At 40.7% G+C, this 27,002-nt stretch overlaps 1 protein-coding gene across 1 annotated transcript in view; it reads left to right on the forward strand.

The window, feature by feature from the left end:
* Positions 1 to 25,608, forward strand: part of ZNF292 (zinc finger protein 292) — a 51,660-nt gene extending 26,052 nt beyond the window's left edge. Inside the window, exons 3-8 of the mRNA XM_066605069.1 lie at positions 309 to 387; positions 2,674 to 2,809; positions 4,655 to 4,857; positions 7,149 to 7,285; positions 8,207 to 8,348; positions 14,633 to 25,608. Coding sequence (XP_066461166.1) covers positions 309 to 387; positions 2,674 to 2,809; positions 4,655 to 4,857; positions 7,149 to 7,285; positions 8,207 to 8,348; positions 14,633 to 21,673 — 7,738 coding nt within the window. The 3' untranslated portion in view covers positions 21,674 to 25,608. The remainder of the gene's footprint in view (positions 1 to 308; positions 388 to 2,673; positions 2,810 to 4,654; positions 4,858 to 7,148; positions 7,286 to 8,206; positions 8,349 to 14,632) is intronic.
* The last annotated feature ends 1,394 nt before the right edge of the window (positions 25,609 to 27,002 follow it).

Here is a 27,002-nt window from a genome sequence, read left to right on the forward strand (position 1 = left end):
GACAGCGCCGTAGCACAGGGTTGACAGGCGAGTTGGCACTCTCTGTCCTAGCTTTTTTAGCAGTGCAGCTTCTGTAGCAGCGTGTAAACCATGCTGGTGTGAACGAGGCCTTAAGAGGTTAATGGAAAATCCCTTTGTCTCATAGATTTAGACACAGAATATCTAATTCTTGAATGAATTTGTTCACTACACAAAAGTAAAATGAATAGAAAATAAATTCTGGCCAGCAGTCTTACAAGTGGTCCAATGTAATATAGATGCTGGTACAAAGCAATCAAGAAATTGACCCTAATAATTTTGCTTTGTAGAAGCTGTGTTGAACTCCTGTTATGTTTGCCACAAGAATTACCCAGTGATCACTGGGAAAGATTCCAAGGCGCAATAAAGGTAAGCCTGTTTCTCTATGTTAAATAGTATGCCTAGGATCCATCAAACATCTGCTACTCTATATAGTCTGTATAGCAGGGCACCTCACGTATATTGGGAATTCCTTGCATGTTAAGTGTACTTTGGCTCATTCTTTTTATGCTCTGCTTTTTTTCTACATTGGTTGTGCAGATCACTGATTTCTAACTGGTGTCTTGTGAGATTTTGGCCCACATGGCTTCAGTCATCTAGGCCCTTCTCTTGTATGAGGTTTGGCCTATTAGTTTTTACTAATTCCAAAACTTAACAGCTTCTTCTATTCCTGGGCGTTTTCAGATAAGAGCCGTAGGTTTTATACTTCTCCAGCATAGTTCAGACCCCTCAGACATACTTCACCCCATTTCTTCATTTAGCACGGTACGTAGCTGGGCATTCCTCAGGATTATTAGCCTCCAGACATGGTGGTGATGGAAGAACAAAGATAAACTAGTCAGCAGTATTAATTCAGGTTTTGTATCATGAACTAAAATTAATTGGTAAGGCAGCTTTCACATCTGCGTTTTTAGCCCTTCATAAATGGATCTTGGTTGGTTGTGTTTATTTTTTTTTCGTGTGTTTTCAACAAAAAAAACTCATCTAACTGAAGCAAACTGATCTGGTGTTTTGACAGATTTGTTAAACGTATCCATCAAAAATATGCAGAGTTTGTGTTGGCATGGATTTTACTGGGTCTGTTTTTCTGCTGATGGAACTGGAAAACAAAATGCCTAAGGTCGTCTGCACAATACTGGGACAGATTCCGCATGCAGGAGCCTGCAGCGGAATCTGGCTCTGACCGCAGCCAATGACCCCACATACCTTTGTCTTCTATACTGCGGATGACAATGGACATTCGCTGTCTGTCATGCGTAGTACAGGTTTAAAAAATTATTTGTTTTTCCTGCACCATCACTAGGTGATGACGGGGGTACCCGTGGCCTGTCCACAATGTCAATTACATGTGTTTTTTGTTGTTTTTGTTTTATCATGTTAGTTTTTCTTTACTTTTTCGATTTGTGTTCCGGAAACCATGGCTCTAGTTTTCTCTTGGGACTGGAGGGAACCATTATATTAACTGCTTGTTGCTCTTCTGTACTGAGGCCCCTCTGATCCACTGGTTCTGGGCCCCATTTTCAGTTGTCCAAGATGACTGGCATAGTCTTCAAACTACTAATCACTAGAGTGCATTGGTTGTGTTAGACTATCAATGCACAATATCTGTCTCTGATTGGCCAGCACTGTGCTCATGATCAGTACTGGCCAATCAAAGAGCAGTGCATATCGTGCATTACGTAGCTAGAAAATGGCAGTGGCTGAAAAGAGGATCCTGAACCAGGTAATTGGAGGTACAATGGCAGGGAAGAATGACAGCAAAGGGCATTCTCTCTATTGAAAAGGCTTGTCACTTGAAATAATTTTAGGTACATCAGTGGCAATTTTTGTCACCATCTGGAGCCCTGTTAAGTGTCCCCTTAGAGCAGTAATAGGGGTCTCCTGCAGTGATGCCACAGAGGTGGTAATGGTAGTGCCATTTATTGCCCCCACAGAATGCTAACGGTGACCCTACAGACTGGTAAGAATTGGTCCCATTTAGTACCCCCACAAAGTAGTAATCTTGTTCTCTGACCTTCAGTTTTATTATGTATTCTCTCTGCCTCTTCAAACGACGCATCGGACATTGTACCTGTCTCTGCCTTCATTCCCTGACTCTTCCATTGAGGTGCCTCAGAAACTAAAGCGGAGGAGTCGGGGAAGGAAGGAGGTTGTAGGCCGCTCACACTGCCTCGTACCGCGGTGCACCGCCTGAAGATGTAGATAGGAGTATCTGCTGTGATTATGGACAACACGTTCGCCTTAAAGCCGCCATATTTCTGCACTGCTTTCTGGGCGGTCTCTGATGAGCACTGGCAGGTCTAGCGGGGCACACTAGGAATGTCTACTAGACCGCCTTTCGCATAGGTTAAATGTATTTTGTAGTCTTAGTTACAGCCGCAAGGCACGGCTAGTCGCAATTGGCAACAAGGCTGTAAATTCTTGTCACTAAATGCGAATTATAGGTGGCATTGCCTCCTATTTTGGTCACCATCTGGAGCCCTGTACCAAAATTGTGGTGACGGATTTCTTCTAATGCACTTGCTTTCCTTTTTTCAAGAGGCCTAACATGAGTAAATGATGGTTGCAGGTATTTAGAGTAATAACTTGCTAACTTTTGACTAATAATTCACATTTTTTCTTGAGAGGATCTGCTAAATTTGCTTCCTCTCCTAGGCCGCACATATAAGATTGACAGAAAATGGCAGCCATGAGCTTGAGCTGTTGTACAATATGTCCCAAGAAGATGGTGTGTGGGGAGATCCAATTTTGAATAAGATTATTAATGAGGAAATCCAGGATCCTTATCTGGGTAAGTGCTGCTAGACTTCAATAAACGTTCTACTCATAGATGTTCTGTTCTTTCAACAGGAAATGTATATTGTGTTTTGCTTTGTTACCTTGTAATAGCTGATATAAAAGTGTGGCAGACTAAGCTGTGGCAGATAATTTCCTTTATCTGATTCTGTTAGATCTGACTGCATGGGACACCAAGGTCAGAAATATTATGCTCAATTAAAATGATTGCACTTGCACGCATAAAATATCATGGCTTTCCGCTCCTGTAATTCCCCCCTATTGGGTTTCATCCATGTGCTTTAAGTTGATATTTGGCCGTGCATATTCACAAACCTGTAAGGTTATAGGCAGTGCTAAAGTGCACTTGTTTATCTGATGCATAAGAAAAAGAGATTACAGTACTTGGTTTGCAGAATGTAAAATAGAGTTTAAGATATTTTAATAAAAGCTCTATGCTTGATGTAAGAGGTTTTTGTTCTGGTCTAACTGAGGATGATTAAACTAAATGAGTCCACTACTGAAGGTGATTAATTCTGGAATAAACTTAGCTGTTTATTAATTATCACTTATCTTATCAGTCGTACCAAGCCTAGACAAATACTGCTTAAGCAACCTTGACCCGGTGCTGAGCTGCGCCAGCCGTCTAACTTCCTTTCAGTGCTACCAGGTACCAATACAAGAGCAGGGAGCTATGAATGTATCTCCCACACGCTGCGGTCTATATTACTAAGCAATGGCACAAACCTTTTTACATGCGGAGCTCTGGAAATATCAGCTTTTAATTATTAGGGCATTTCACCAGGGAATCTCCCACTATCCAGGATTCAGTAGTCAAATCTGCAAATCAAGACAGTCACTGGCAATCGAAGCGTGACGTTCACACAGGGTGATGGGATTTACAGAAGGTCAATGAGAAGGCAAAGGCATTTAGTATACAAAAACTTCTAAACTTTTAGACCTTCTACGTGAAAAAGTTTTACACACTTTAATTCTCCTCAGCTAACAGATGCCTTTAAAAAACATTGAACCCCACACAAAGGGATATTGACAACCTAGCCTATCAATATTTCTTTTTTTTTTTTTATTCTTCTTGTGTGTACATGACTATGGGGAAAACCAACTTGCCTTTTCTGCTGAGATATGCTTTACAGTTGAAATCATGGCCATTGTGTGGTACTGGCGTTACGGCATATGTAAATGTAACTGCGCAATGTTAGATTTATGAACGCCGATCTGGTTTATAAAGTCAGGTCTTAAAAACTGCGGTATAACATATTTTATCACATGTACATTAGTTGTCAGCAGTGAACATTGCGCAGAAGAATAGGGGAACTTTTTGACATCAGTCATTTAAGTAATCACAAAATATTGGTAGCATCTATACATTTTTTGCGGCTTCATTATGGAGAAATCAATCACTTCAAAGGTTATGGTTTAGAACAGTGTTCCCCAACTCCAGTCCTCAAGGCACCCCAACAGGTCATGTTTTCAGGATTTCCTCAGTATTGCACAGGTGATGTAATTGTCAGTGCCTCAGACATTGCCGCAGGTGTTCTTACTATAGGATATCCTGAAAACATGACCTGTTGGTGGTCCCTGAGGACCGGAGTTGGGGACCCCTGGTTTAGAAAGATTGTCAGTCGTAAAGAGGTGGAGTTAAACTAACTGTTGATGGATTTTTTATTTATTTTATTGTCTTTTTGGAATGTTTGTGTTCAAATTTCGAATTCTGTGCATTGAAATGTATATGATTGGTACGTTTGCCATTAGCAGGACCTAGTAGTATTCCTCTTTAAATCTTGCTTGTAGCAATTTAAATGGAATTATAATGTCTAATTTTTGCCTTCCCTTTCCACAGCCAACGAGTTTCTTCATTCTGAGGGCCCATTGCTATTGGAAATGAGAATTAAGCGTCTCCTTAAACTTGGCAAAGTGTCCGCAGCAACAAATATGGCAAAGCTATGTTCAGACCACAAAGAAATGAGCGTGAAAGGACACTTCAAACAGCTGTACCTGAAGTGTCTCTGTGCAGCCTCACCAAATATCAAGCTTATAGAGGAGGTTGGTAATTTTCTTATCCCTATAAGAAACTTTATTTACTTTTTTTTTTTTTTAATGCTTTTTAAAAAACTAAGCGGTGCAGGAAATTTACGAAAGACTGGCTATACTCAAACTATCCGGGCAATCCCCAACACACCAAACTTTAGGTGTGCTCTAAAAGACCTTCATGGAGGCATACCAGATCTGCTAAACCAAACCCCTCTGTACTCCACCTGATAACATGCTCCCTGACCTACTGATTGCAATCCCTGCCAGCCGTAATCAACCTGCAGTCATAACGATTCAGCCACTATACGGCTTAAGTCTGACCATTATCTGTGTATAGCATCCCTCACTCTCCACCTCGCCATACCTTACACATCTCCAGCCGCTTTACCTTCTGTATCACCCCATTATTTGTAGTATGTAAGCTCATTGGCGCTATATAAATAAAGATTATTTTATTATTATTGCCGTATTATGCCATCCTTTAGGCACAATGTGCTGAAGTAAGATGCATCAAATTTATTAAGAGGGCTACACCATGTATTCTTGGCCAATCTGTGCTGTAAAATGGGAAAGCTACATATCTGCTGTAGATTTGTGCTATAATTACTGCAAATTTACTGGATTGGTGGGAGTACATGCCCCCCTCCACTAAGTCCCATCTACTTTTACCAAGAGGTGGGTGCAGCACAAAGGGGGAAAATGGTCATCATTTTTTCGCAAATGTGGCTTTCACCGAAACTTTTTTTTTTTTTCTTTCCCCCCCCCCCCCCCCCCCCAACCAGAATTCTGGCACAAATGCATATAGATTTTTTCCCCCTATAAGTTTAATGCAGAAGAATTAATATAAAAGTGTTACAGATGCTTTCACTTAAAATAGCTGTTACCCCACAAAAAGTCTTGCTATTTAAAGCCTAGCTTCACTTTAGGGCTGTACTTTTGACATAAGTATTATCTTTCAGCAGAGATTGATGGGCTGTTATGTTTCCTCTATACACGCCACAAACAATCTGTGTTTAAGGGGAGTGTGGTATCTACTGTTTTTTGATTAGCCAGACAGCACCAAATTTATTAGTGTCTTTTGGGCTAATAAGAGCGTTGACCTGCCCTTGCATAGCACAGCATGGTTTGATGACAAGTCTGTGTTAATTTTTTACATTACGTTTTTCTTTCTGTTAGGCCTCCTTCCTACGGACGGATTTCTGCCGCGTTGCCCGCAGCTATTAGGTTCTATTGAACCTACTAGCTCAATGCTCAGGGTGCAGAATTCCGCACCGTGCAATCTCCGGTCCTCACCCGCGGCATGCTCTATTGCAGTCAATGGAAGCCGTCCGTTCATGCTATCTTCCGCTGTAGCACAGCGGAAGATAGCGTGAAATTGCCTCTCCGCCTACTGCGCGTCATGTGATGCTGTGGGAGTGTCTTGTGACGTGGCCGGCGTGTCACATGACGCTGCGGCGCGTCATGTGGGACCCAGGATGCCGGATCCGCTGGTAAGTATGGGGTCTCAAGGGGGCGCCGTGATGGGCGGAGCCCGTCACGTCTGTGTGCAGCCGGCCTTACACAGAACAATTTATAATAAAAATGCTCTTATGTCTGCATCTCCCTTGTTATGGTACCCCCTGGTGTTTTCTTGATTCCCTCTCATCCACCTGAAGTGTCCAACGCTGCAGAATATGCATGCCCAGCAGCCCAGATCCTCCTGTATACAGGCAGTGGAGTGACTCCTGCTATTGTACAGAATGGCCAGTAAGAATTGGTGCACTAGAAGGTGTTTCTTCTTGGCACCAGTAAACACACAAAGGCTACATTCATGTAAAAAATACACCTTTACAAAAAAAAAGCAGCAAGTCCTACTTTGGTTTATATTGCAAACTGATGTAGGCCATTGAAGAGAATAAAACTGCGCAAATATGCAGAGAATATCCTCTATGATACACTGTGTATTTGCGCATGAAATCTATAAGTTTTCTTGTTTTGTTTTTTTTTGCGTGCTTAAATGCACAGTGATTAAGTGTGCAAAATTTAAAAAAAAAAAACAAGCTGGCTCAAAATACACAAAATATAGGCCGATTTTCGGTATTTACGTACCACACACAAATACGCCCGTGTGTGTGAGTCCTTAGACGGAGTCTTTATACTAAAAATCCATAGCTGTTATATAATAGATCTTTGTAGTAGCTTGGCATATAAACCAAGAGCATAAGTTTTTGTTTTTGGAGGAATATTTAAGTGCCCTTAGTTGCCGTTGTCATAATGTAGTGTTTTGTTTTGTATTTCGCTATTAATTTTTTGGTCTTGTCTAGATTGCCAAAGTAGATTGCAAGGATGCATTGGAAATGATATGCAATCTGGAGTCTGAAGGGGATGAAAAAACATCACTTATATTGTGTGCAGCCTTTCTATCCCGCCAGCTTCAGTTTGGGGAAATGTACTGTGCTTGGTGAGTATGTATAAAAAGAAAAACACTGATTTTGGGCTACACGAAGAATAGAAAGGTTCAGTTTAGAAGTCTCTGCAAACATGGTGCGCTGGACCACAATGTTGAAGTCTGTGATCAAGATATACTCCAGTGGTCAGACAGTTAAAGGGGTTATCCAGGCAAAAACTATTAATGACTTATCACCAGGATAGGTCATCAATAGTTAATTGCTTGGGACTTGGCTATCACTGAAGGGGGCCACATGTGCATTATAAGAGACGGGACTGTAGGTAGCCTATCTGTTTTCACTTCCATGAATTTCAGGTGATCGCTGGGGATCCCGTGCGGCAAGTTCCCAGCAATTAACAAATGATGACCTATCAATAGTTTGGGCCTGGAAAACCCCTTTAAGCCATATTTTATTGTTGCCATAAGTGTTTGGGAGAAATATGTTTTGTTTTGAAGGGTATCAAACCAAACATAAGGTAGTAGAAACTGACCTAACAGATAAAACATTGGTGTTAGGGTGAATACCCACTTGCGTTTTTCTTGCGCGATTTTTTTCACGCGATATCACTGCGTTTTTATTAACACGCTTGTGAATGAGACTTTCTAATGTTAAAAAGGCATCACAAGTTGGTGCTTTGCAGTTTTTGTGTGATGCATTTTTAACGTTCGAAAGTCCCATTGACAATCGTGTGGAAAAAAACACGCAAGAAAACCGGAAGTGGATGGCCCACCCTTAAATTGTTAAAGTTCTCTCTGTTATCTACCCCAATGTTTTCTGCTTAAATATTCACTTTTTATAATTCAACATTCCAAAAGCTAAATGTGCTTTTTTTTTTTTTTTTTTTGTTATTTTTGTTGCCAGATTTTAAAACTACAAATTGGTGCTATTCATGTGATTTGATTTTCTTAATGCATATATACATATGTTCTTAGGGAGTTGACACTGTTCTGGAGCAAGCTGCAGAGAAGAGTTGAACCATCTATACAAGTGTATTTAGAAATATGTCGTCAGCTATCTCAGTTAACGAAGACTGTGTATCACATCTTCTTTCTCATCAAGGTTATCCAGTCAGAGGTAAGTCTGACTTAAATGGAATGTATCACCTAAATATTTTTACTAATTAAGATTGAATGCACACGGGCACGCTCATGTGCATGAAGAATCATTTTTCCATAGCATGCTATGGAGGGTTATTGCTGTGGAACCCGGAGGTGGATGCCGCACCAAAAATCCGCCTGTGTGCATTAGGTCTAATATTAGATAGTGAAACCTTTTCAATCTTCCTAATCTGTAATTATTTGACTGTAGACATCTTTCTATTATTCTATTGTCTGTACATGGCTATGGAGGTTGGCCATCTTGCCTGAGCTGCAGTTAACAGCATTTAGAGTTATGCTTTGCTGCAGCCTCATGGGCCTTTTGCACAATAGACAAGAGCTGACCCACTGACTTTTATGTGGGACTTACTAGGCATGTTCTGTGACCTGTGAAAGGTCATTGTGCAGGGAGGGAGAGAAGACAGACTGTGATTAGATCACCTGTTATGAAAGGTGCATCCTGTATTTACCTCTATGTAGCTGTTGCCATCATTGTAATCCAGGTTGTGATAATGAGATGAGCTGAAAGTGTCTACATACTGTTATGTTGTAATTTCTGGTAAATTGTAAGATTTTAGAATTCATTTTAAATACAAATGATGATGTCAAACATAAAAAAAAAAATCACCAAAAATTCTTAAACATTTTTTCTTTAACATAAAGCTTGAGTTATACAGTCAGCTCCAGGCAAAAATCTCTTGGGTGCCTTTTGGCTTCAAAGCTTAAAAATTTAGGAGCCAAATTATCAGCGATACTCCACGCTGTGAGCACAGCGGAAGTGTAGCGGGAATACGCAGGCCGAGATACTCGCGGCGAATCCGGACAGTGAGTAGAGAGTCTATGGGGGGCACCGGGTCTGATTCCACTGCGAGTTTTCGCACTCAGAATCCGACTCGGCCGTGGGCAGGAGGCCTAAATGTGGACCAGCTGATATGTTTACAGGAAACTGCACAGATTTACTAAACATGTCCAATAATTGTCTAGACCTGACGGTCTAGGAATACAACAAATTTATCAGTGGTTCATGCTTGATGATAAATTTGACACCTCTTAGTCATTTGTAACTTTTATACGACCTATTGGTCGATGTAGTATGCACCAAAATTGTTACATTTAGACTATGCCCCATTCCAGAGAAGTCACGCTCTCCACTAAGTCATATTTGCTTGTTCTGTAGGATGCAGTGAATTATTTGTTTTGGTGCGTTTACTTTATAAATTGATATAAAACTTGTAGCAACATTGTACACCATAAGTGCGCCAAATTTGAACGTATTTTACAACTGGGTCTACCTGCAGGTTTAAAACACCTTTAAAAACTACTTATCGCTTTTAATCTAAAAATTTTGGAAGCTGAATTATATATTTTGGTTGCATTGGCAACTATTTTAGTCACCATCTGGAGCGCTGACAATAGGTCACTTTCTGGTGACACGCTCCTATTACTTGTAGTGAATACACATGGCTTATATATCCTCATTTTCAGTAAACCTATTAGAAGCTCACATCTCGGACGTGGCTTTGATGCCAAAGTAAATGGCTGGCTGAGCACAGAACTCTAATAACATCAGGGTCTTTTAGCAACTACAGAGCAGTATTCACACAGCTGAACAGGCCTCACCTGCTACCTTCACATCCAGGATGCTGAGGGAAGCGACCGACCTCCAAGCAGGAGAAGCTACTCAGTTTCTACTTTCCTCGGAGCAGAATCAAGATTGTGTGACCGGAAGCCCACAAGAAAGCTCCCCAGTTCCAGCACCTGCAGAGCAATTCACCCAAGCGAGTGAACTTCGCAGAGCTACAACGAAGCAGCAACTCTGTTCCATCAAATAGTAGGACTTTGCCTTAACCCCTTGAGTGGCGGGTTTCCTACCACCCTGTCGTGCCCACCAGGGCAGGTTTTTTAAAATGGTCTAATCATTGAATTTCAACTAGTTTTGCAGTTGCGTCTCAAGAGCCATAACTTTTTCATTTTTCCATTGACATGGCCATATAAGGGCTTGTTTTTTGCGGGACAAGTTGTGATTTTTTAAACAAGGGGGAGGAAAAAAAGAAATGGGGAAAAAAGAAAAAAGGGGCCATGTCATTAAGGGGTTACATAATGTATTAACTTCCTTCTCTGGGTCATTACGACGCACATGGATACCACATGTGTGATTGTATTTTTTATTTTTTACAAAGTAAAGGGAGACAAGTGTTTTTTTAATTTTTCTAATTTTTTTTTTTTTAATTTTTTTTTTTTTTGTCCCTTTAGGGGACTTCCACAGGGACCCATCAGGACCCCTGATCACATTCCAGGGGTCCGATGGTGACAGCCCTTTACATGCTGCAGTGACAGCCCTTTACATGCTGCAGTCACATAGACTGCAGCATGTAAAGGGTTAACACAGCAGAGATCGGAGGTTTTCTCTGATCTCTGCTGTAAGAGCTAGTACCTAGCTGTCCTCTGGCAGCTAACAACCAGCTCTCCCTGCCACAGAGACCATCGGCTTGCTTCTCACAAGCCGATGGTCTCTATGGCAACTTGTAAACAAAGCAGGACATTGCCGACATGTCGGCAATATCTTCTGCTGGTTTTTCAAAGCCCTTGCTTTGTTCTCTGTGGGTCTGTGCAGGCAGAGCACACTGTCACAGCTTGTGGCATTGTGCTCTGCAGCTCCCATAGTGATACATAGCCCGGAAATCTTCCGGGCTATGTTGCTATGAGCAGTGGAGCTCGTCACGGAACTTTTCCGGGCGTGCCACTCAAGGGGTTAAGGGGTGAACACACACGGGCGGATTTGAATTGCGGAATCCGGAGCAGGTGGCCGCCTCAAGATTCCGCAGCAAATATTGCCCACAGCATACTGTGCAAAACTGATTCTTCATGCACACGAGCAGAGACCAATTGCGTTTTCCGTTCGCTGATGAAAAATCGCAGCATGCTCCATCTCTACGCAGATTGAAGTCAATGGACGTCGTCAAATCTGCGGCCCTTCCGCAATTGACATCGCTAGGCGATGACGCGAGAAAAGCGGAAGTTTAAAAAAAAAAGTGTACTGCTCATGTCAGACAGCGAGCCATGCGGACCATCCGCAGTACAGATGAAGATTCAAGAAAGCAGGTATGCGCGGACGCCTCTGCTGCCAGGGCCAGATTCCGCAATCAGAATCCGGCTCTGCCGTGTGCATGTGGTCTAAGTCTATACAAATGCAGATTTGCAGGAATGCTACGTGTAGACCAGGTGGGACTTTTCGCAACATCGCCATTATATCTGCATGGTCACATGGCGTCTTCTTCCTCCAGCCCAACACAACAAAGGCAGAAAATGGACTCGTCTGAGGGGCAGCCTGACACAAGGTGGAGTGACCAACCATCTTTTAAGGATATGCCTTCTCAAACGGCGGATATCTTTTGACGACATCCCGGTAACTGACGCATCCATTACCGATACGGTCATGAAAGCTTTGTAGATATCCTTGCAATCTAACTTGGCCAAACTTATTCCCACTATAAATTTGGCTATTGCTGAAGCAGAGAAAAGGATGTAGACTAAATTGGCAGAATTTGCAACGTCACATAATGACCTTATTGATATACACTACGAGTTGGAATCAGAGCTTGACTGACTCAGAGCCAAGGTGGCGGTCTTGGAAGACAGGTCATACTGTAACAATGTTGAATTTCAAGGGATGCCAGAAAACATACCTGCCTCGGAACTTGAGCAATGTTTGCAAAATGTTATGAAAACATTGCTGCCAGAGTACAACCTACAGGATTTTATAGTAGACTGGGCACATAAACTCCCTTGTCCTAAGCACCTGGCGGATCTTATACCAAAAGGCATTCTAGCATGTTTCCTTTTCTTTCATGTAAAAGACTACTGGACACTGCTAGGAAAATCAGACCCTTGCCTGCGCCATACCAGGCGACATCTTTGTATACAGACTTGTCTGTTGCAATCTTGTCACAAAGGCGCCAACTACTCCTTGTGGCCATAATGCTTAGAGCCCACAAAATCCTTTTATAAGTGAGGTTTTCCTGTACGTTTTCTAATTACCCACAGCAACACCCTTGTCGCCAATCGTTGGAAGACTGATCAACCTCTTATGGCAGTGGGATTTCATTTTCTCTGCCCACTGAAGACCCTAAACAGTCTCCTGAACAGCACTCAATAGATTGGTACGTGGAGATGCCCTGTAAACAAGCTCATCGTTAACGGATAAGCATGTCCTGCTGGTCTGTAGCACGGAGCACAAACAGAAACCCCTCGAGAACCAATCGCAGCCAGCGCCTCCTGGAGCTGCTGATTTTTGAACCAGCAAACCAGGCAGCGCTGAGGGAAAATTTCTCCAAGAAAGCCTGCCGGGAGCAGACACGCGGGGAGCTGACAGCACCTGTTAAGTGATGTACTCTTTATGCAGCTAGGGCTTATTTTAGGGCTTTTACAGTAGGATTTATGCAATGCAACACATAGCAAGGCTCCATAGGGAAACGGGGGGGCTACCAAACCTCGCAAATTGCTGCAATATTTAGCAACCCGCAATTTTTATTCTTTCTCACAATGTAGCAGGCTACAAAAATCACTAATGGGAAAGAACCCATTGGAAAGCATGGGCTTCGCATACATTTAATTTGTAGCACTGTCGCATCACGAAAAATTCACTTGATTTTAATGCAGTCTCCGACTTTGGCATAGACATGAGCTCCAATTTGGAGGGAGTAGCAATGCATATTCTGAGAGAGACTGCTCCTTCTATTCGAATGCCCATAACTGCTACGTGTGGATTGACATGATTATACTCAATAAAATTTACAACTCTCCCAGGAATTGATGATGGAGACAATCGCCTGCTCTGATCATGCTGCGATTTCCCTGACTTTAGCGAAACAATACAACCAAGCGCCAACATATTCATGGTGTATTAATGACCTTGTTATCCCAATTGACACAGATGAGCAATCTGAAGAGAGACTTGTGGAAATATTTCACCCTCATCGCTCCAAAGATGTGAACCCCTATATTTTATGGAGCGCTTGTGTAAAGGGCTTGTTTATTAGGTTGGGGTATTTTTTGAAAAGGACCAGCCTTTTTGGATGAGCCAATAAAATTGCTAAAATTAAAATAATTGAAGCCCAAAATAAGCAAATGCAAACACCACAGCAAGTGGAGAAGCTCTTTCAATGCAGACAAAAAACTATGATGTAACTCAAAATTATGAGAGGAGATTAAGAAGAGTTACAGCCCGCAAAATAACAAATTTGAAAATTGTTGGCCTCTCACTTTAGAGGACAGCACCTCAAATCCCCTATTCCGTATTTACTAGGCCAGAACAATAAGGGAAACGTAAAAACCCAGTTGACATAGCAAATAGCTTTAGAGACTAGTATTTGGCCTCGTATAACTTGAAAGACGATCCCTTTGTATTCCCAAGCGGAACACACCATATCCAAGAATTCTTACAAAAAATTATTTCCCTAGCCTTTCTGAAGCCCAAAAAGAACCTCTTGACTCCCCAATCACAGTAGCGGAAGTGCTAGATCATATTGAAATCGCCAGGCTCAGTTGGACTTACTAAGGCCTACGTGTGTAAAACCTTTTCAGTTAGCAATTATGGGAGTTTTGTTCCCTAAGGAAAATCGGCAAGCCATGATAGTTACTCTTCCCAAACCGGAAGAAAGAGGTCCCACCCAAAATTTCTGCCCCTTGCGGCTCTAGCCGAAATGGGTTTTGGAGGATTCTTTATCAAAGCCATCTCTACATTATATTCAGATATTTCTGCCTGAGTATTTTTACAAACAGGGCCTTGTCAAATGACTTTTATACCACAATTGCATGCCCACCACCTCTGCTCTCACCGCTGGGTCTGTATTTACAGGATGCAGTCAGCTTGTATAGGCTGCAGCAGGCAATTGCTGAGGTCTGTAACTGTCTGCAGTAGGCTGTAACGTCCCATATACAGGCCTGCTGCAGCCTGCACACAAGGACCCGGCTGCCATAGGTGTGGTGGTGGACATGCAGGGAGCAAGGAGAGGTGAGTACAGAATCTTTTATTATTTTTAGCCATGGGGAGCAGGAGTTAAAAATAAAAAAAAAACTTGGACAATTTCTTTAACGTGAAATTGTTGTCTGAGGGTTAAGTTGCATATGTGTATTGTTGCACAGCGCATACTGATATACTGTTCTATTTAGATTGTAAAATACAATATTTTAGATTATGTATTTTGCTAGATAACATTTGCAGATTGTTTCCAGTAACTATCTTCTCTGTTGCTGTTTCAGACTGAAGCTGCAGGACTTCCAACTTGTATTGAGCTATGTGTACGAGCCCTTCGCTTAGAGTCAAGTGACAATGCCAAGGTGAAAATCTCCATCTGCAAAACAATCTCTTGTTTGTTGCCAGATGATTTGGAGGTCAAGAGAGCTTGCCAACTTACTGAATTCCTTTTGGAGCCCACTGTGGATGCATACTATGCAGTTGAGATGCTCTATAACCAACCCGACCAAAAATATGATGAGGAAAGTCTTCCTGTACCAAACTCCTTGCGCTGTGAGTTATTGCTGGTCTTGAAAACTCGCTGGCCGTTTGATCCAGAGTTTTGGGACTGGAAAACTTTGAAACGTCAGTGTCTGGCGTTAATGGGAGAAGAAGCATCTATTGTTTCTTCGATTGATGAGTTAAATGACAACGAAGCATATGATCAAGTGGATGATTTTCAGGAATTGGCTAGGGACACTATAGAAAATGGTCTTGATTGCTTTACTGACCCAATTCCTGTTCCAGAGCTTGCTGGGGAAAAGAAGAAGAAGAAACGCATTAAGAAAATACAAGATCATGGATACATATCAGCAAGATTTAGAAACTGGCAAGCTTATATGCAGTATTGTGTATTATGTGACAAAGAGTTCCTGGGTCACCGAATAATTCGACATGCTCAAAAACACTGCATAGATGGAATCTACAGTTGTCCAATCTGTGCAAAACAATATACCACTAAAGATACCTTTATTCCTCATGTAACATTACATGTCAAACAGTCTTGCAAAGAGAGACTGGAAACTATGCGGCCTCTCAAAGATTTAGTGAAACTGCCTAGGAGAAAGCAAAGTTGTAAGAATAAGAAAACTGTGCCTGTTACTAAACAAGAGCGACAAGTTAAGAAAAACACCCTTTACTCTGATGACTTCATAGTTTTTAATGACAATGACAACTCTGATGAAAATGAGGATAAAGGTAATCGGTCTGAAAACTTACCCACCGACAAGCCAGCATTAGTTAATGAGTTCCCGTGTCCTGTACAATTCTGCAACAAAGGATTCAAATATTTCAAAAATCTAATTGCACATGTGAAAGGTCATAAAGACAGCGAAGAAGCTGCACGTTTCCTTGAGATACAGAGCAAGAAAGTAGTTTGCCAGTATTGCCGTAGGCAGTTTGTCAGTTTAACTCATTTAAATGATCATTTGCAGATGCATTGTGGGAGTCAACCATACATTTGTATACAAATGAAGTGCAAGGCAAGCTTTGACACATATGCAGATTTGCTAACACACAGAAAGGCGCATCGGGATTTCAGAGCAAAGTGTATGTTTCCAAAGTGTGGAAGAATATTCTCTGCAGCTTACATGCTTTTTGACCACGAAGCACAACACTACAATACATTTACCTGCAAAATCCCTGGCTGTGGAAAGATCTACCATTCTGAACTTCAATTACAACAGCACTTGTCTGAGCATTCATCAGGTTCTCCACTGCCAGAGTCTATCAAGCCTGTGGATCTTCCTAACGTGATGAAAACCGATTCTGGCAGTAAATGTGTAAGCGTCAAAGGAAAATCACTACAGAAGTCTAATGCAGACCGAAGTTTTAATGCACTATCCTTACATTCATCAGATGTTCCCAGTTCCACTATAGCTAAAGATCCTAGTTTGCCCGTTGCATCACTGCTTGACCATAAAGATGATCCAGTGAGTTCCAGTGGACTAGAGAATTCTATGCATATGTTCAATCAACTACTTCCATCTTCTGTTGAGGCTCTCCCTAATTCAGATTTGTTAAATCGGGCTTTAACAAATGCCTCTGTGGCTCAGAATATTTTACCTAAAGCAGACATGTTGGTTCACTCTACTTTCCCAACAGATTCGAAAAATGTTAAATTGCCATCCCTTGTAGAAGGGTTTCATGACCTTTTGAGTCAAAATAAACTACTTGCCAGTGCAGATCCTGCAGATGTGGTACGAGCAATAGCAAATACAGATCTGGAAGAACAGTGTCTATCGTTGTTTCAAGATGCAAAGAATAGCAACCATGGTCAGCTAGGTAAAACTCAATCTAGTGCTATAAATTGCAAGGTGGAAGCAGACCAGCATATAAGTAACATGATGCCATTTAATGTTGCTAGCCAAACTGCCCAGCTGTGTGAAAATAATCTAGTTGTGTCTGCGTATGAAGAACGTGTAAAAACTGAAAACCTTTTGCCACTGTCACTTGAAACAAGTAATGCACTCTCGAATGTATTGCCTCCTGTCAGTGATGCCACCATGACCCCTGTACCACCAGCACCAATTGAGAGGTTCAAATGCAATGTAGAGGGATGCACACGGATTTATAATTCAGTTCAGAGCATTGGCAAACACATGAAAAGCACTCACCCTGAGCATTATAATTCTTTTAAAACTGAGCGCAAGAACAGAAAGAAGCAAAAGCCTACAATATCCAATGAAAAACCTACCTATTGTATACTTGCAGGGCCAGGAGGTCAGAATACGTCTACTTTTCAGTCCCCTTTGCAGAATGCTGTGAACACTAGTTTCTGTAACCAGTTGCAACATCTACCAAATCCCGTCTTCCCAACACATCTTGGAAACCTAGTTAATCCGTTATTAAGTCCTGTAGAAACTGTTCTGTCCCAAGCTTTACCTAAAAATGTGTCAGAAACTCTCTTGGGACCGGAAGTTGGAAATTTGAGTAATGCTGCCTTGTCATCACAATTAGATGACTTGGCAAAAGTTTTACCTATGAAATTTGAAAACGGTTCAGACCCATTCCTTCCAATGCCAACAGAAAACGATCCCCTGCCAGTCATGTCCTCGTTGAGTGGAAGTACAATGTTCTCCCAGCTTGGAGGCAGTTCAGATCATGTTTTGGCTGGCAGTGAGGGTAATAACTCTGTGTTTTTGAAAGAAGATGCTGATTCTGAAATAACATTTTCCAAACAGGTTGATGGAACTGAAATGGAAGCCAATTTTAATCTGGATAAATCTTCCTCCATGCTGTCAAATTCTGCAGATAAAAGGAATAGTGATGAAAGGGCAAACAAAAATAAAGATCGAAGACAGAAGCAAAGTCCTCGGGCTAAATGCCCCGCAATTATCAGAGATGGCAAGTTTATCTGCAGCAGGTGTTTTAGAGTATTTGATAATCCACGTTCTTTGGGTGGCCATTTGTCTAAAAGGGCTGTGTGTAAGCCCCATAATGATTATGACCTTCCTTCAGTAGATTCACCGAAAGATGGGCAGTCCTCTGTTCTGGCAAGTATGATTCTTTCATCTTGTCAAAGGCAAAAAGCACATCTACCTGCACAGGCTTATAGCCCTGAAATGACCATTAAAGATGAGCCTTTTTTGACACCTATTCAGTCTGATAGTGAGAGTACTCAGTATTTGCACAATGCATTTATACATCCTAGCATACCTAGCTATTCACCATCTAGGAATAAAATAAGTCCTGTTAAGCATGATTTTGAAACCTCAGAAAACCTAAGCACCAAAGTACTGTCTCCCCAAATCACTTCAGATGATTGCATGACCCCTAGCCATCAGATAAACACAACTGGAACATCAACTGCTGTTTCCACGGAGGTCTTGCAGACTAGCTGCAGCATTGATAGTGGACACCGTCTAGAAAACGTTAATATTAATAACTGTGCTGACAGATCTCAACTTCCTAAAGTGGAACAAATAAAGATGGAGAAAGTCTTCTGTCCTAATCTAGAAGCTACTTCAGTTGAAGGAAACCATTGCATTCCCAAACCAGTAAGCAGCACCCGAGTGTCTGTGATTAGTGGACCTCAGAGTTCAGTAACCCCCACCAGAAAAAGAAGCAGCAGTTCTAAAAGGAAGAAAAAAACGGACACTCCTGTAGCCGTAGAGGCTTCGCATGAACTGGCAAAAAATATTTTGGCAGCTGTAGGTGGAAACCTACAGATGTCTACTGAGATGCAACCAAACTTCATGACCTATGGTTCTGAGTTATTGGAAAACCTTGCAAAACATTTGAGCAGTGCTGACAAAGAGTTGTTTATGTCTTGCATCAATGAAAGCCTTAAGGCTAGCTCAGAGACGCATACAATATGCCAGCTTGCTGCAAAGCAGGAAAAATGTGATACCCTGCAATTCCCTGCATTCACTTCTGATCATAAAGGAGCTGAAAAACTAAATGTCCCTACTGACTTTAGAGAGAAAGCCTTTGAAACTATGCCGCCTGAACCCTCTGACGTTTTCTCCGTTAATGGTAACATTCAGAACATTTGTTCCTCTTTGCCACAGAGTCAGTCTAGCGTTTCAAGCAGTATGGATGATGATATAACTGGAGTCATGCATAGCATAATGTCAAACACTGCTTCCAGTCCTAATAAAATGAACATACCAATCTGCTCAGTGTCTCCGACGCAGGAAACAGGTGTTAAGTATGACGAACAAGTGTTGGAGATCATGGACTTGGTGCAGAAGCTTCAGCTTGTAGATAATGTAATGTGTGAAGAATTAGGAACCGAAGAGAAACTTCCACCTTTTGAAAAGTTACCAATAATGTCTAGTGTAATAGTTCCAAATCCAAGTGTAAGTTCATTGTCTGAACAAACGCCTGATCCATCATCACAGTTGGGTGATAAATACAATGACAAACCTTTTATTTGTCAAGAGGAGGGCTGCAACTATTGTGCAATGACTAAAGATGCTTTGTTCAAACATTATACTAAAGTACATTATTACACAGAAGAAAAGCTAGGAGAGATAAAGAAACATCAGCTTAAATTTGCTCCCTTCAGATGTGTTGTTCCTTCATGTACAAAAACATTCACTAGAAACTCAAATCTCCGTGCTCACTGTCAGTCAATGCATAATTTTACATCTGACCAAATGATACAGTTAAAAATAAAAAGGCCTTATGGTAGAAAATCTGCTAATGAAGGTATCGACGTGTCTCCTGAAATGCCAAGTGGAAGTCCAGAAATAAAAAAGAGCATTGACGATGTTCTAGGAATGATAAAATCAGAATCTCTAAACCAGATCCCAGAGATGCACCAAGAATTGTCACCTGTAAAAGCTGTAGAAGCCCCCAAGGTTGAAGAAATTAGAGAGCCACTTGACTTACCTTCTTTAGAATCACATTTTGTTACAGATGGTTCAAAAAGTAAAAAAAGGCCTAGAGTACGAAGGAAGCCGAAAGACACAGAGCTTAAGCTTAAAAAGGCAATAGAGAAAGATGCCAAACCTAACCAGGCGTCTACTACTTACAAACCCTATAAGTGTGTTCACGAGGGCTGTACAGCAGCTTTTACAATTCAGCAGAACCTAATGCTTCATTATCAAGCTTTTCACAAGTCGGATGCCTCAAAGTTCTCTCTAGAAGAAGACCCAAAAGATGATAGCAATGGACCAGTCATCAAAGAGTTTAGGTGTACAGAGACTGACTGCTCTCGAATATTTGCCAGTTTTGCAAGCTTGATACAACATTATGTGAAGCTTCATGAGATGATTGCAGACGAAATTGAAAATGTGATTTCAACTGTTAATGTAGGCCAATTTAATTGTGATCAAAGCCAGTGTGCAGCTACTTTTACCACTTGTTTAAATTATATTGAGCACCTTGAGGAAGCCCATGACTTAAAAATAAAGCATTCTAAAGTGGATGGAGAGGAAATGTACAAGTGTGATTGTGAAGGCTGTGACCGTGTATACGCAACCAGATCGAATTTGCTTCGGCATATTTATCTCAAGCACAAAGATAAACACAAGGAACATTTGATCAGACCTAGGAAAATAAGTGTAAATGATCAAGAAACTCTTGATGACAAACCACCTAAAGAAAAACACAAAGTGCCCAGAAACCGGTGTGAAAATGATAGTGAAGTTCCTAAAGCAAAAAAAAGTAAAGTCAGCAATGGAGAAAAAGAACTTAAAAAGAAAAATAGCCAAAATGAGAAAGGACCATCAATACTGAAATATGGTAGACATACATATTCCTTAAAGGATAGAGAAGCTGCCCTGGCTGAGTGCAAAAATGCTCACACAAAGCTTTATCCTTGTATGGTACGTGGTTGTACATCCATTGTTGCCACTGAAAACAGTATCGTTAGACACTACAAGTCCCACAAACTATCTAGACAATATGTTGCAAAGCACAAGAAAGCACTAGTTGTATGCAAAAGGAGTGGACGTACAAAAGCTAAGGAGGTGCCTCCGTCTCCAAAATTAGAGCCGAGAGAAGAAATTGAAAAGCCAGTGGTTAGTGAGGTTAATAATGTTAATGAGGTTGCCAGTGAAATACCATCGCCCCAACAAAAACAAGCACCTTCCACATTACTTGAAAGTAGTGACGAGTCCACAATTTCAACTTCCCAACCGAGTGAAACTGAAAAGGATGAGATGGATGAACTAACAGAACTTTTTATTTCAAAATTAAGCAATGAGGAGAACACCAGCTCGGAGAGCCAAGTAAGGACTTCATCCATTGTAGGCAGCGACTTTCAGGAGTCAAGTTCTTGTCAGTCTGAGCCGCAGCAGCCTGTAAATGTTGTTGTACAAAAAACCATTAAGCAAAAGCATGGGCCTCTTAATCGAAAAAGAAAAAATGACACACCTGATGAAATAGCGTCTGCCGAAACTAGTACTATACTTGGCTGTGAGAACAGATTGGTTTCTGATGGCTGTGAAGAGACACCATCATTTGACTTGGGTTCCTTTAAACCTATGGGATTTGAAGTGTCATTCCTTAAGTTTTTAGAAGAATCTGCTGTCAAGGAAAAGAAAACTGTAGAAACTGTTGATTCCAAGACAAACACACAGGCAGCATCCCCGCCAAGCGAAGAAAGTCCAAGGCTTTCTGTTGAGGAGGACTTTGACACCGATATCTGCTTACTCTTTTCTAACCCATCAAACTTGCCCAACATGGACAATGTAAAAATAGTTTTAAATGAGGCATTCAGTGATTACATTGAACTTATTCTTAAGCAGCTAAATGAACTAAAGCCCGTTGTGGTTCTACAACGTGTCGTTTGCTGCAATGAACTTCCTAATGCAGAAGAACAAAATACGGACTAAAATGGCAAAGCCACATCCTAGAATGGTCCTAGTATATTCAAAGCCTGTACATTTTATTGTGAACTAGAAACTATCAAGCATGCCAATAAATGTATTTTTATTAGTTTTTTTTTTTTTTGTGAAAGTGACTTATATTGGCCAAAAAAAGACAAAAAAAAATGCCATGGCTAAAGTCATGCAATGTTTTTATTCCATGTTATCCCTATGGGACTAAAGGAAAGACAGTTTATTTCGTTCTGTAAATATTATTCCAATATCACCCTATTTCTATTGATAAATTGTCATTTCCAAAATTTGACAATTTGTGTATTATGCGTGAAATTTGATTTTACCAGGTTCACTGCTCATGTTTTACATATTTGTACATATATTTGGGGGGGAGGTGGCTGTATACGGTTTTTGTTTTTTTTTCCTTTTTGTAAATATCAATGTAACACATTGCTGCCTAAGTCTAAACTATTAAATTACACATTTATATTCGGATTTTAATTTGTTAATCTAGCGATCACATTTTTTAAAACAAAATTTGTATGGGAATTATTTTGGGTTGCACATTTTATGTAATTACTTAAACAGAACATCTATTGAAAGTTTTTAATATGTAAATACTTGAAAATTTGGTTGCATTACACGTGTGTACAATGCTTATTGCTGCAAACCAGTTTGACCGTATGGTTGATACATGTACAATCAATACATTAGAAATTAAGGTTCCTTTTTACCTTCAGCTGCAGATGGATTTAATGGGCGCAGTTTACAATTAGATGTTTTTACAGTTGACACAATACCAGTCGGCAGCATCCCCTGTGAGTCTGAATAAAATTGCATCCATTTCCTTTGCTTCATTTCACCATGTAAGTGTGTTCAGTCTTGCAGTACATCAGTGTAAGTGCAAGGTTGGTGAAATTTCCATTTGAAGTGGTTTCAACACTACAATATAGTCCTTAACGGGTACTGTCATTTAGGCCATCCCTGCTTCAGAACATGGATACATATTATATTTATTTTTTTGTTACTAAACCCAATGGCTCTTGCTGAACAAACATTGGATATCTTATTGTGGTTTCACATCTGCGTTGGAGATTTCGCTTTCCTGCTCCGTTAGGGGCGCAGGAACAGGGAAGCCCCGCGGCTGGATGGAACCAAACAGCGCCAAATGGACCCCATTGACTATAATTGGGTCTGCCCAGCTTTTGGGTGGAAGAAAGCACTGCATGCAGTGCTTTTTCTTCTGGTATTTCCAGCTGAATCGGTCACATGGCCTCCAATTGGAGGTGCCGACGCAGATGTGAAACCCGCCTCATATATTTACTTCAGCTCCTATCTTGAATAAATGAGATTCTGTGGTTCTAGTCCCAACACGTAACTCTGGACTTGGAAGGTTCCCCCCACCCCACCTTAACCGATCAAATGAGTGGAAAGAAGTGGTTGCCTGTAAAGCGTATTCAGCATTTCTTTGTTGGTTAACTGGTAGACTTCAGAAAGGTCCTTTTTTTTTACAGTGTTATGCTCAGTCCTAAGATAATGGTCATATAGTAACTGTTTGCAAAAGCACAATCTGCCATGGATTGTTAGTAAAAATCAGTATCCAAAACTTAGGATTTCTGCTATGGATATTCAACTGAAACATACAGTTTTGCATGCAGAATAGTTGAGTTTTAGTGTGCTAACTTGCGGCATTTTCAGTGTTTTAAACCACACTAAAATTTACTGGCCACAGATTTTAATAATCCATGGTTTGCTCATTAACACATTTAGACCGCAATACTGACCTCACTAATGGGCTTTAAACCTGTACATTCATCTTTTTAAGGTGGTGGCTTGACTGACTTCTGACAGCCAGGCTTCTGCTTTAACGACCAGTAGTGAAGAAACCTCAGTTCCACTTCAGTTTAACCCCTTACATGCCACAATCAGTAGCAGCTGCAGCATTGAAGATGACGGCAGGGGAGGGGGGCAATGTGATCACAAAGTACAAATGGGCTCCCATGGCAACCAGAAGCCTGACAAAGGCCTCCATGTCTTCCATGTAACTCGGCCTATTAGGCCCTGCCTTCTGCAGATAGGCTGCTGTCATAGACTTAATAAAATGCACTAAATAGCTAAAATAGTACACTGTATTACTTATCTAACAATGGCATCTTCAAGACCCCTTCAGGGACTTAAATATAGTGGTAAAAAAAAATGTAAATCCAGTTTTAAAAGGAAAAACAAGCTCCCACCCACAAAAAAAATTTTAAAAGCATAAAATACCAAAAAAAATCAACACACAGGTATTATCGCATTCGCAATGACAGACAATAAAAATATTTTATTTAACACACTTAGTGAACATTATAAAAAGTTTAAAAACAATTCCTGAAGGATTTTTTTTTTGTTTGCCTCCCAAAAAACCAATACAAAAGTCACATCTACCTCAAACTGGTACCAATAAAAACTACAACTCTTCCCACAAAAACAAGCCCTCACATAGCTCCATTACTAGGAAAATAAAAATGCTATGGGTCTTGGAATGTGGTGATGCAGATTCAATTGTTAATCTTTAAAAGAGTGATTTTATTGTGCGAAAGTTAAATAAAAACTCTAGAAACTTGGCTTTGCCGTAATCCTGCAAACCCACATAAGAAAACTGTTTCTTACTGAATGGTGAATGCTGTAAAAACAAAATCCAAAAACAATGGTGCAATTTCTGAACATTTTTTTCCATTTATGCCGACCTCATTCCCCCCCCCCAAAAAAGATGTACTAAAAGTTGTACAGCACATTATATGTATCTTGGAGTGGTGCCATTTAAAAAAAAAAAAAAGCCCTCATATGGTTGTCAACGAGTCATGTCTCTTGCAATGTGATCATGAAAATCACTTTGTCCTTAAGGCATAGAATAGGCTGGTTTCCAAGGGGTTAAATTGAACCTATTAGGTTCACTACAGGCAGCATGAACCCAGGACAGGTATACACTGTGCCCCCTGTAAGTATTATTCTGAAACACTGACTCGGAACAGAGCTCTCGAGTCAGCAGCGGAACACGCCTGCCTCTCCCTATCCGTATCACATAGATTGACCGTTCTCTTCCCTTTTCTGTATAGGGAGATAACAGTTGGTCAACATGCTGCCAGTGGGGAAAAATTGGTGTAGCCCACCTCTTTGACTCGAGCTTCTTGACGAGTTGGACTTCAAAGTGTTTATTAGGGTTATAACTTTCTTTTAACAACCTCATATTCCTGTATTCTAATTCTGAGGTTGTAAAAAAAAAAGTTTATAACCCTAGTGTTCTGCCCCAGCAAAGTTTGGCCAAGCATGAACTTGGTGACTGGTCCGTTTTTAATCCATGCAGATTTTTTAGATTTGTGTAAATGGGGAATAGAACACCCCCACCCTCCCCCCGCGTTCACATGTGCTGCTAGCAAAAATGCTGCAGATTCTGTCCCGCTTCTAGATCTGAATCCTCAGTGTGTGGACATGGTCTAAAGGCTCAAGTATTTAATAAAGTATGTTAAAAACACAAATGTACTTTCGAATAGGCCATTTGATGACCAAGTATCCTTTACCAGTTATATGTTAGAACAGTAGTTAGGCATTAATAATGATGCACTTTACCCGACTCGTTTTAAAGAAAGTATTCTACAAAAGCAGCAACCAATACAACATCTTTAGTACTGTATGAAATTACGGTTACAGGGTTCTCCTTAAGCTCTTACCTGTAGTAAGTCCCAGCGGTAGTAATCTCATGTAATGCCAGGGACCAAAGAACACCCATTCTCAATTTTAACATGGAATGAAAGTTTGCATTACAACCTGTGTGTGTCGTCACTGTGTTAAGGGAACCTTATGTGAATGTCCTGGCGCATTTATAGTTGTGTGGAGAAATGTATATATTTCAGGTGATTTGTGAAGTAGCCCAGTGTTGCCTTAAATAAAAGTTACATTTTTATAGACGTAATTGTTCAGTTTTTGCATTTTTTTTTTTTTATTTCTAGCTTGCAGGCCAGGACAATGCAAAGGTAGCGTTCTTACCTAGATTACACATACAAAACAAAATTCTTTAAAATTCTATATATTTTTTTAACACTTATGGCTAAACTGGCCATACATATAAGATAGCTGTAGGCCAGTTGTCACCTAAATCTACCATAAACATTTGTGTTCAGGAAGGCCAAATGGCCATGTTGCTATAAGGGGAATTGAGATAAGGGCTTCTGCAACTTCTTCCCGCCTAAAAGGACTTTCCTTATATATATTTAGACTGGTAGAACTTTCTAGATCCACTGACAACTTTTGAATGTGTATGACAACTTTACATAGTTTCACTAAAGCTGTTTAGTATATTGTATACCAACAGGAATGCATATGCTTGACGACTTCATATACTTTGGCCATGTACTGGTTGTTCATTGCAGCAATGATAAATATATGCTTTCTATTTATTTTGTATGCATGAACGTTACTAGACTTGGGAAGTGGTTTTAGTTCATTTTCTATAGTGAGTGGTACTGTCATATCAGTGAGGTTAAATGATTCGAAAATGAAAAAATATATACAGTATGTTCAGAGAAGTGACTTATTTCCAAGCTTTTTAATTTGAAACTTCAAAGACTAAAGTTAAGTTTTCAGATGACTTTTCAGAATCAGCAGTCTTGAGTTATAGTACAGTATTTCTGACCCTATTAGGGCACTGCCTGCATTTTTATACCAGTCTTCGCCTTCTATATGCTCACTTTTCTAATTTCAGTTTTCAGAGAGAATGGAGAATGGAGACTAGCTGCTATGTCTCCCATACAAACCAGAAGTGGCGATCTTGCTCTCCGTTCTCTCTCACAGCAGCATGGAGGAAGTTATACAGAAGTAATAAATTATGTAGCTGTGCATTCCGTACTGGGGTGAGGTAGAACCCTTAGGCTAAGATCACTTTGCCAGTACTGGTTTGCATTGTTCAGCTCCATCCTCGGAGCTGAGTAGAAAAACATGAAGTGTCGGATCTGGCATGTTCCGGATCCTGACGACCTTGAACAGACTCCATTGACTATAATGGGGTCTGTTTGGCTTACACCACGCAGGGAGACCTTTTTCAGAACTCAATAGTGTCACATGCTGTTATGTTGTCCAGGATCTCAAGCCATATCTGCCAGAGCCTCCAATAAGATGTGAACCTAGGCTTCCTAGAAGCAACATTGTCTGTGTGTCTCCTGTCCATAGATTTCTGTGGGCAGCAGCTGTACCCTGATTCCTGTGTGGACAGACTTCGCTATATGTATTTTATCAGTAATTTCAGTGACTGATCAGTGTAGGGGTGAGGTGGTGAAAGACTTTTCTATAATAAAATATTACCAAG

Source organism: Eleutherodactylus coqui, chromosome 1 (assembly GCF_035609145.1).
Source record: "Eleutherodactylus coqui strain aEleCoq1 chromosome 1, aEleCoq1.hap1, whole genome shotgun sequence".
Lineage (NCBI taxonomy): Eukaryota > Metazoa > Chordata > Amphibia > Anura > Eleutherodactylidae > Eleutherodactylus > Eleutherodactylus coqui.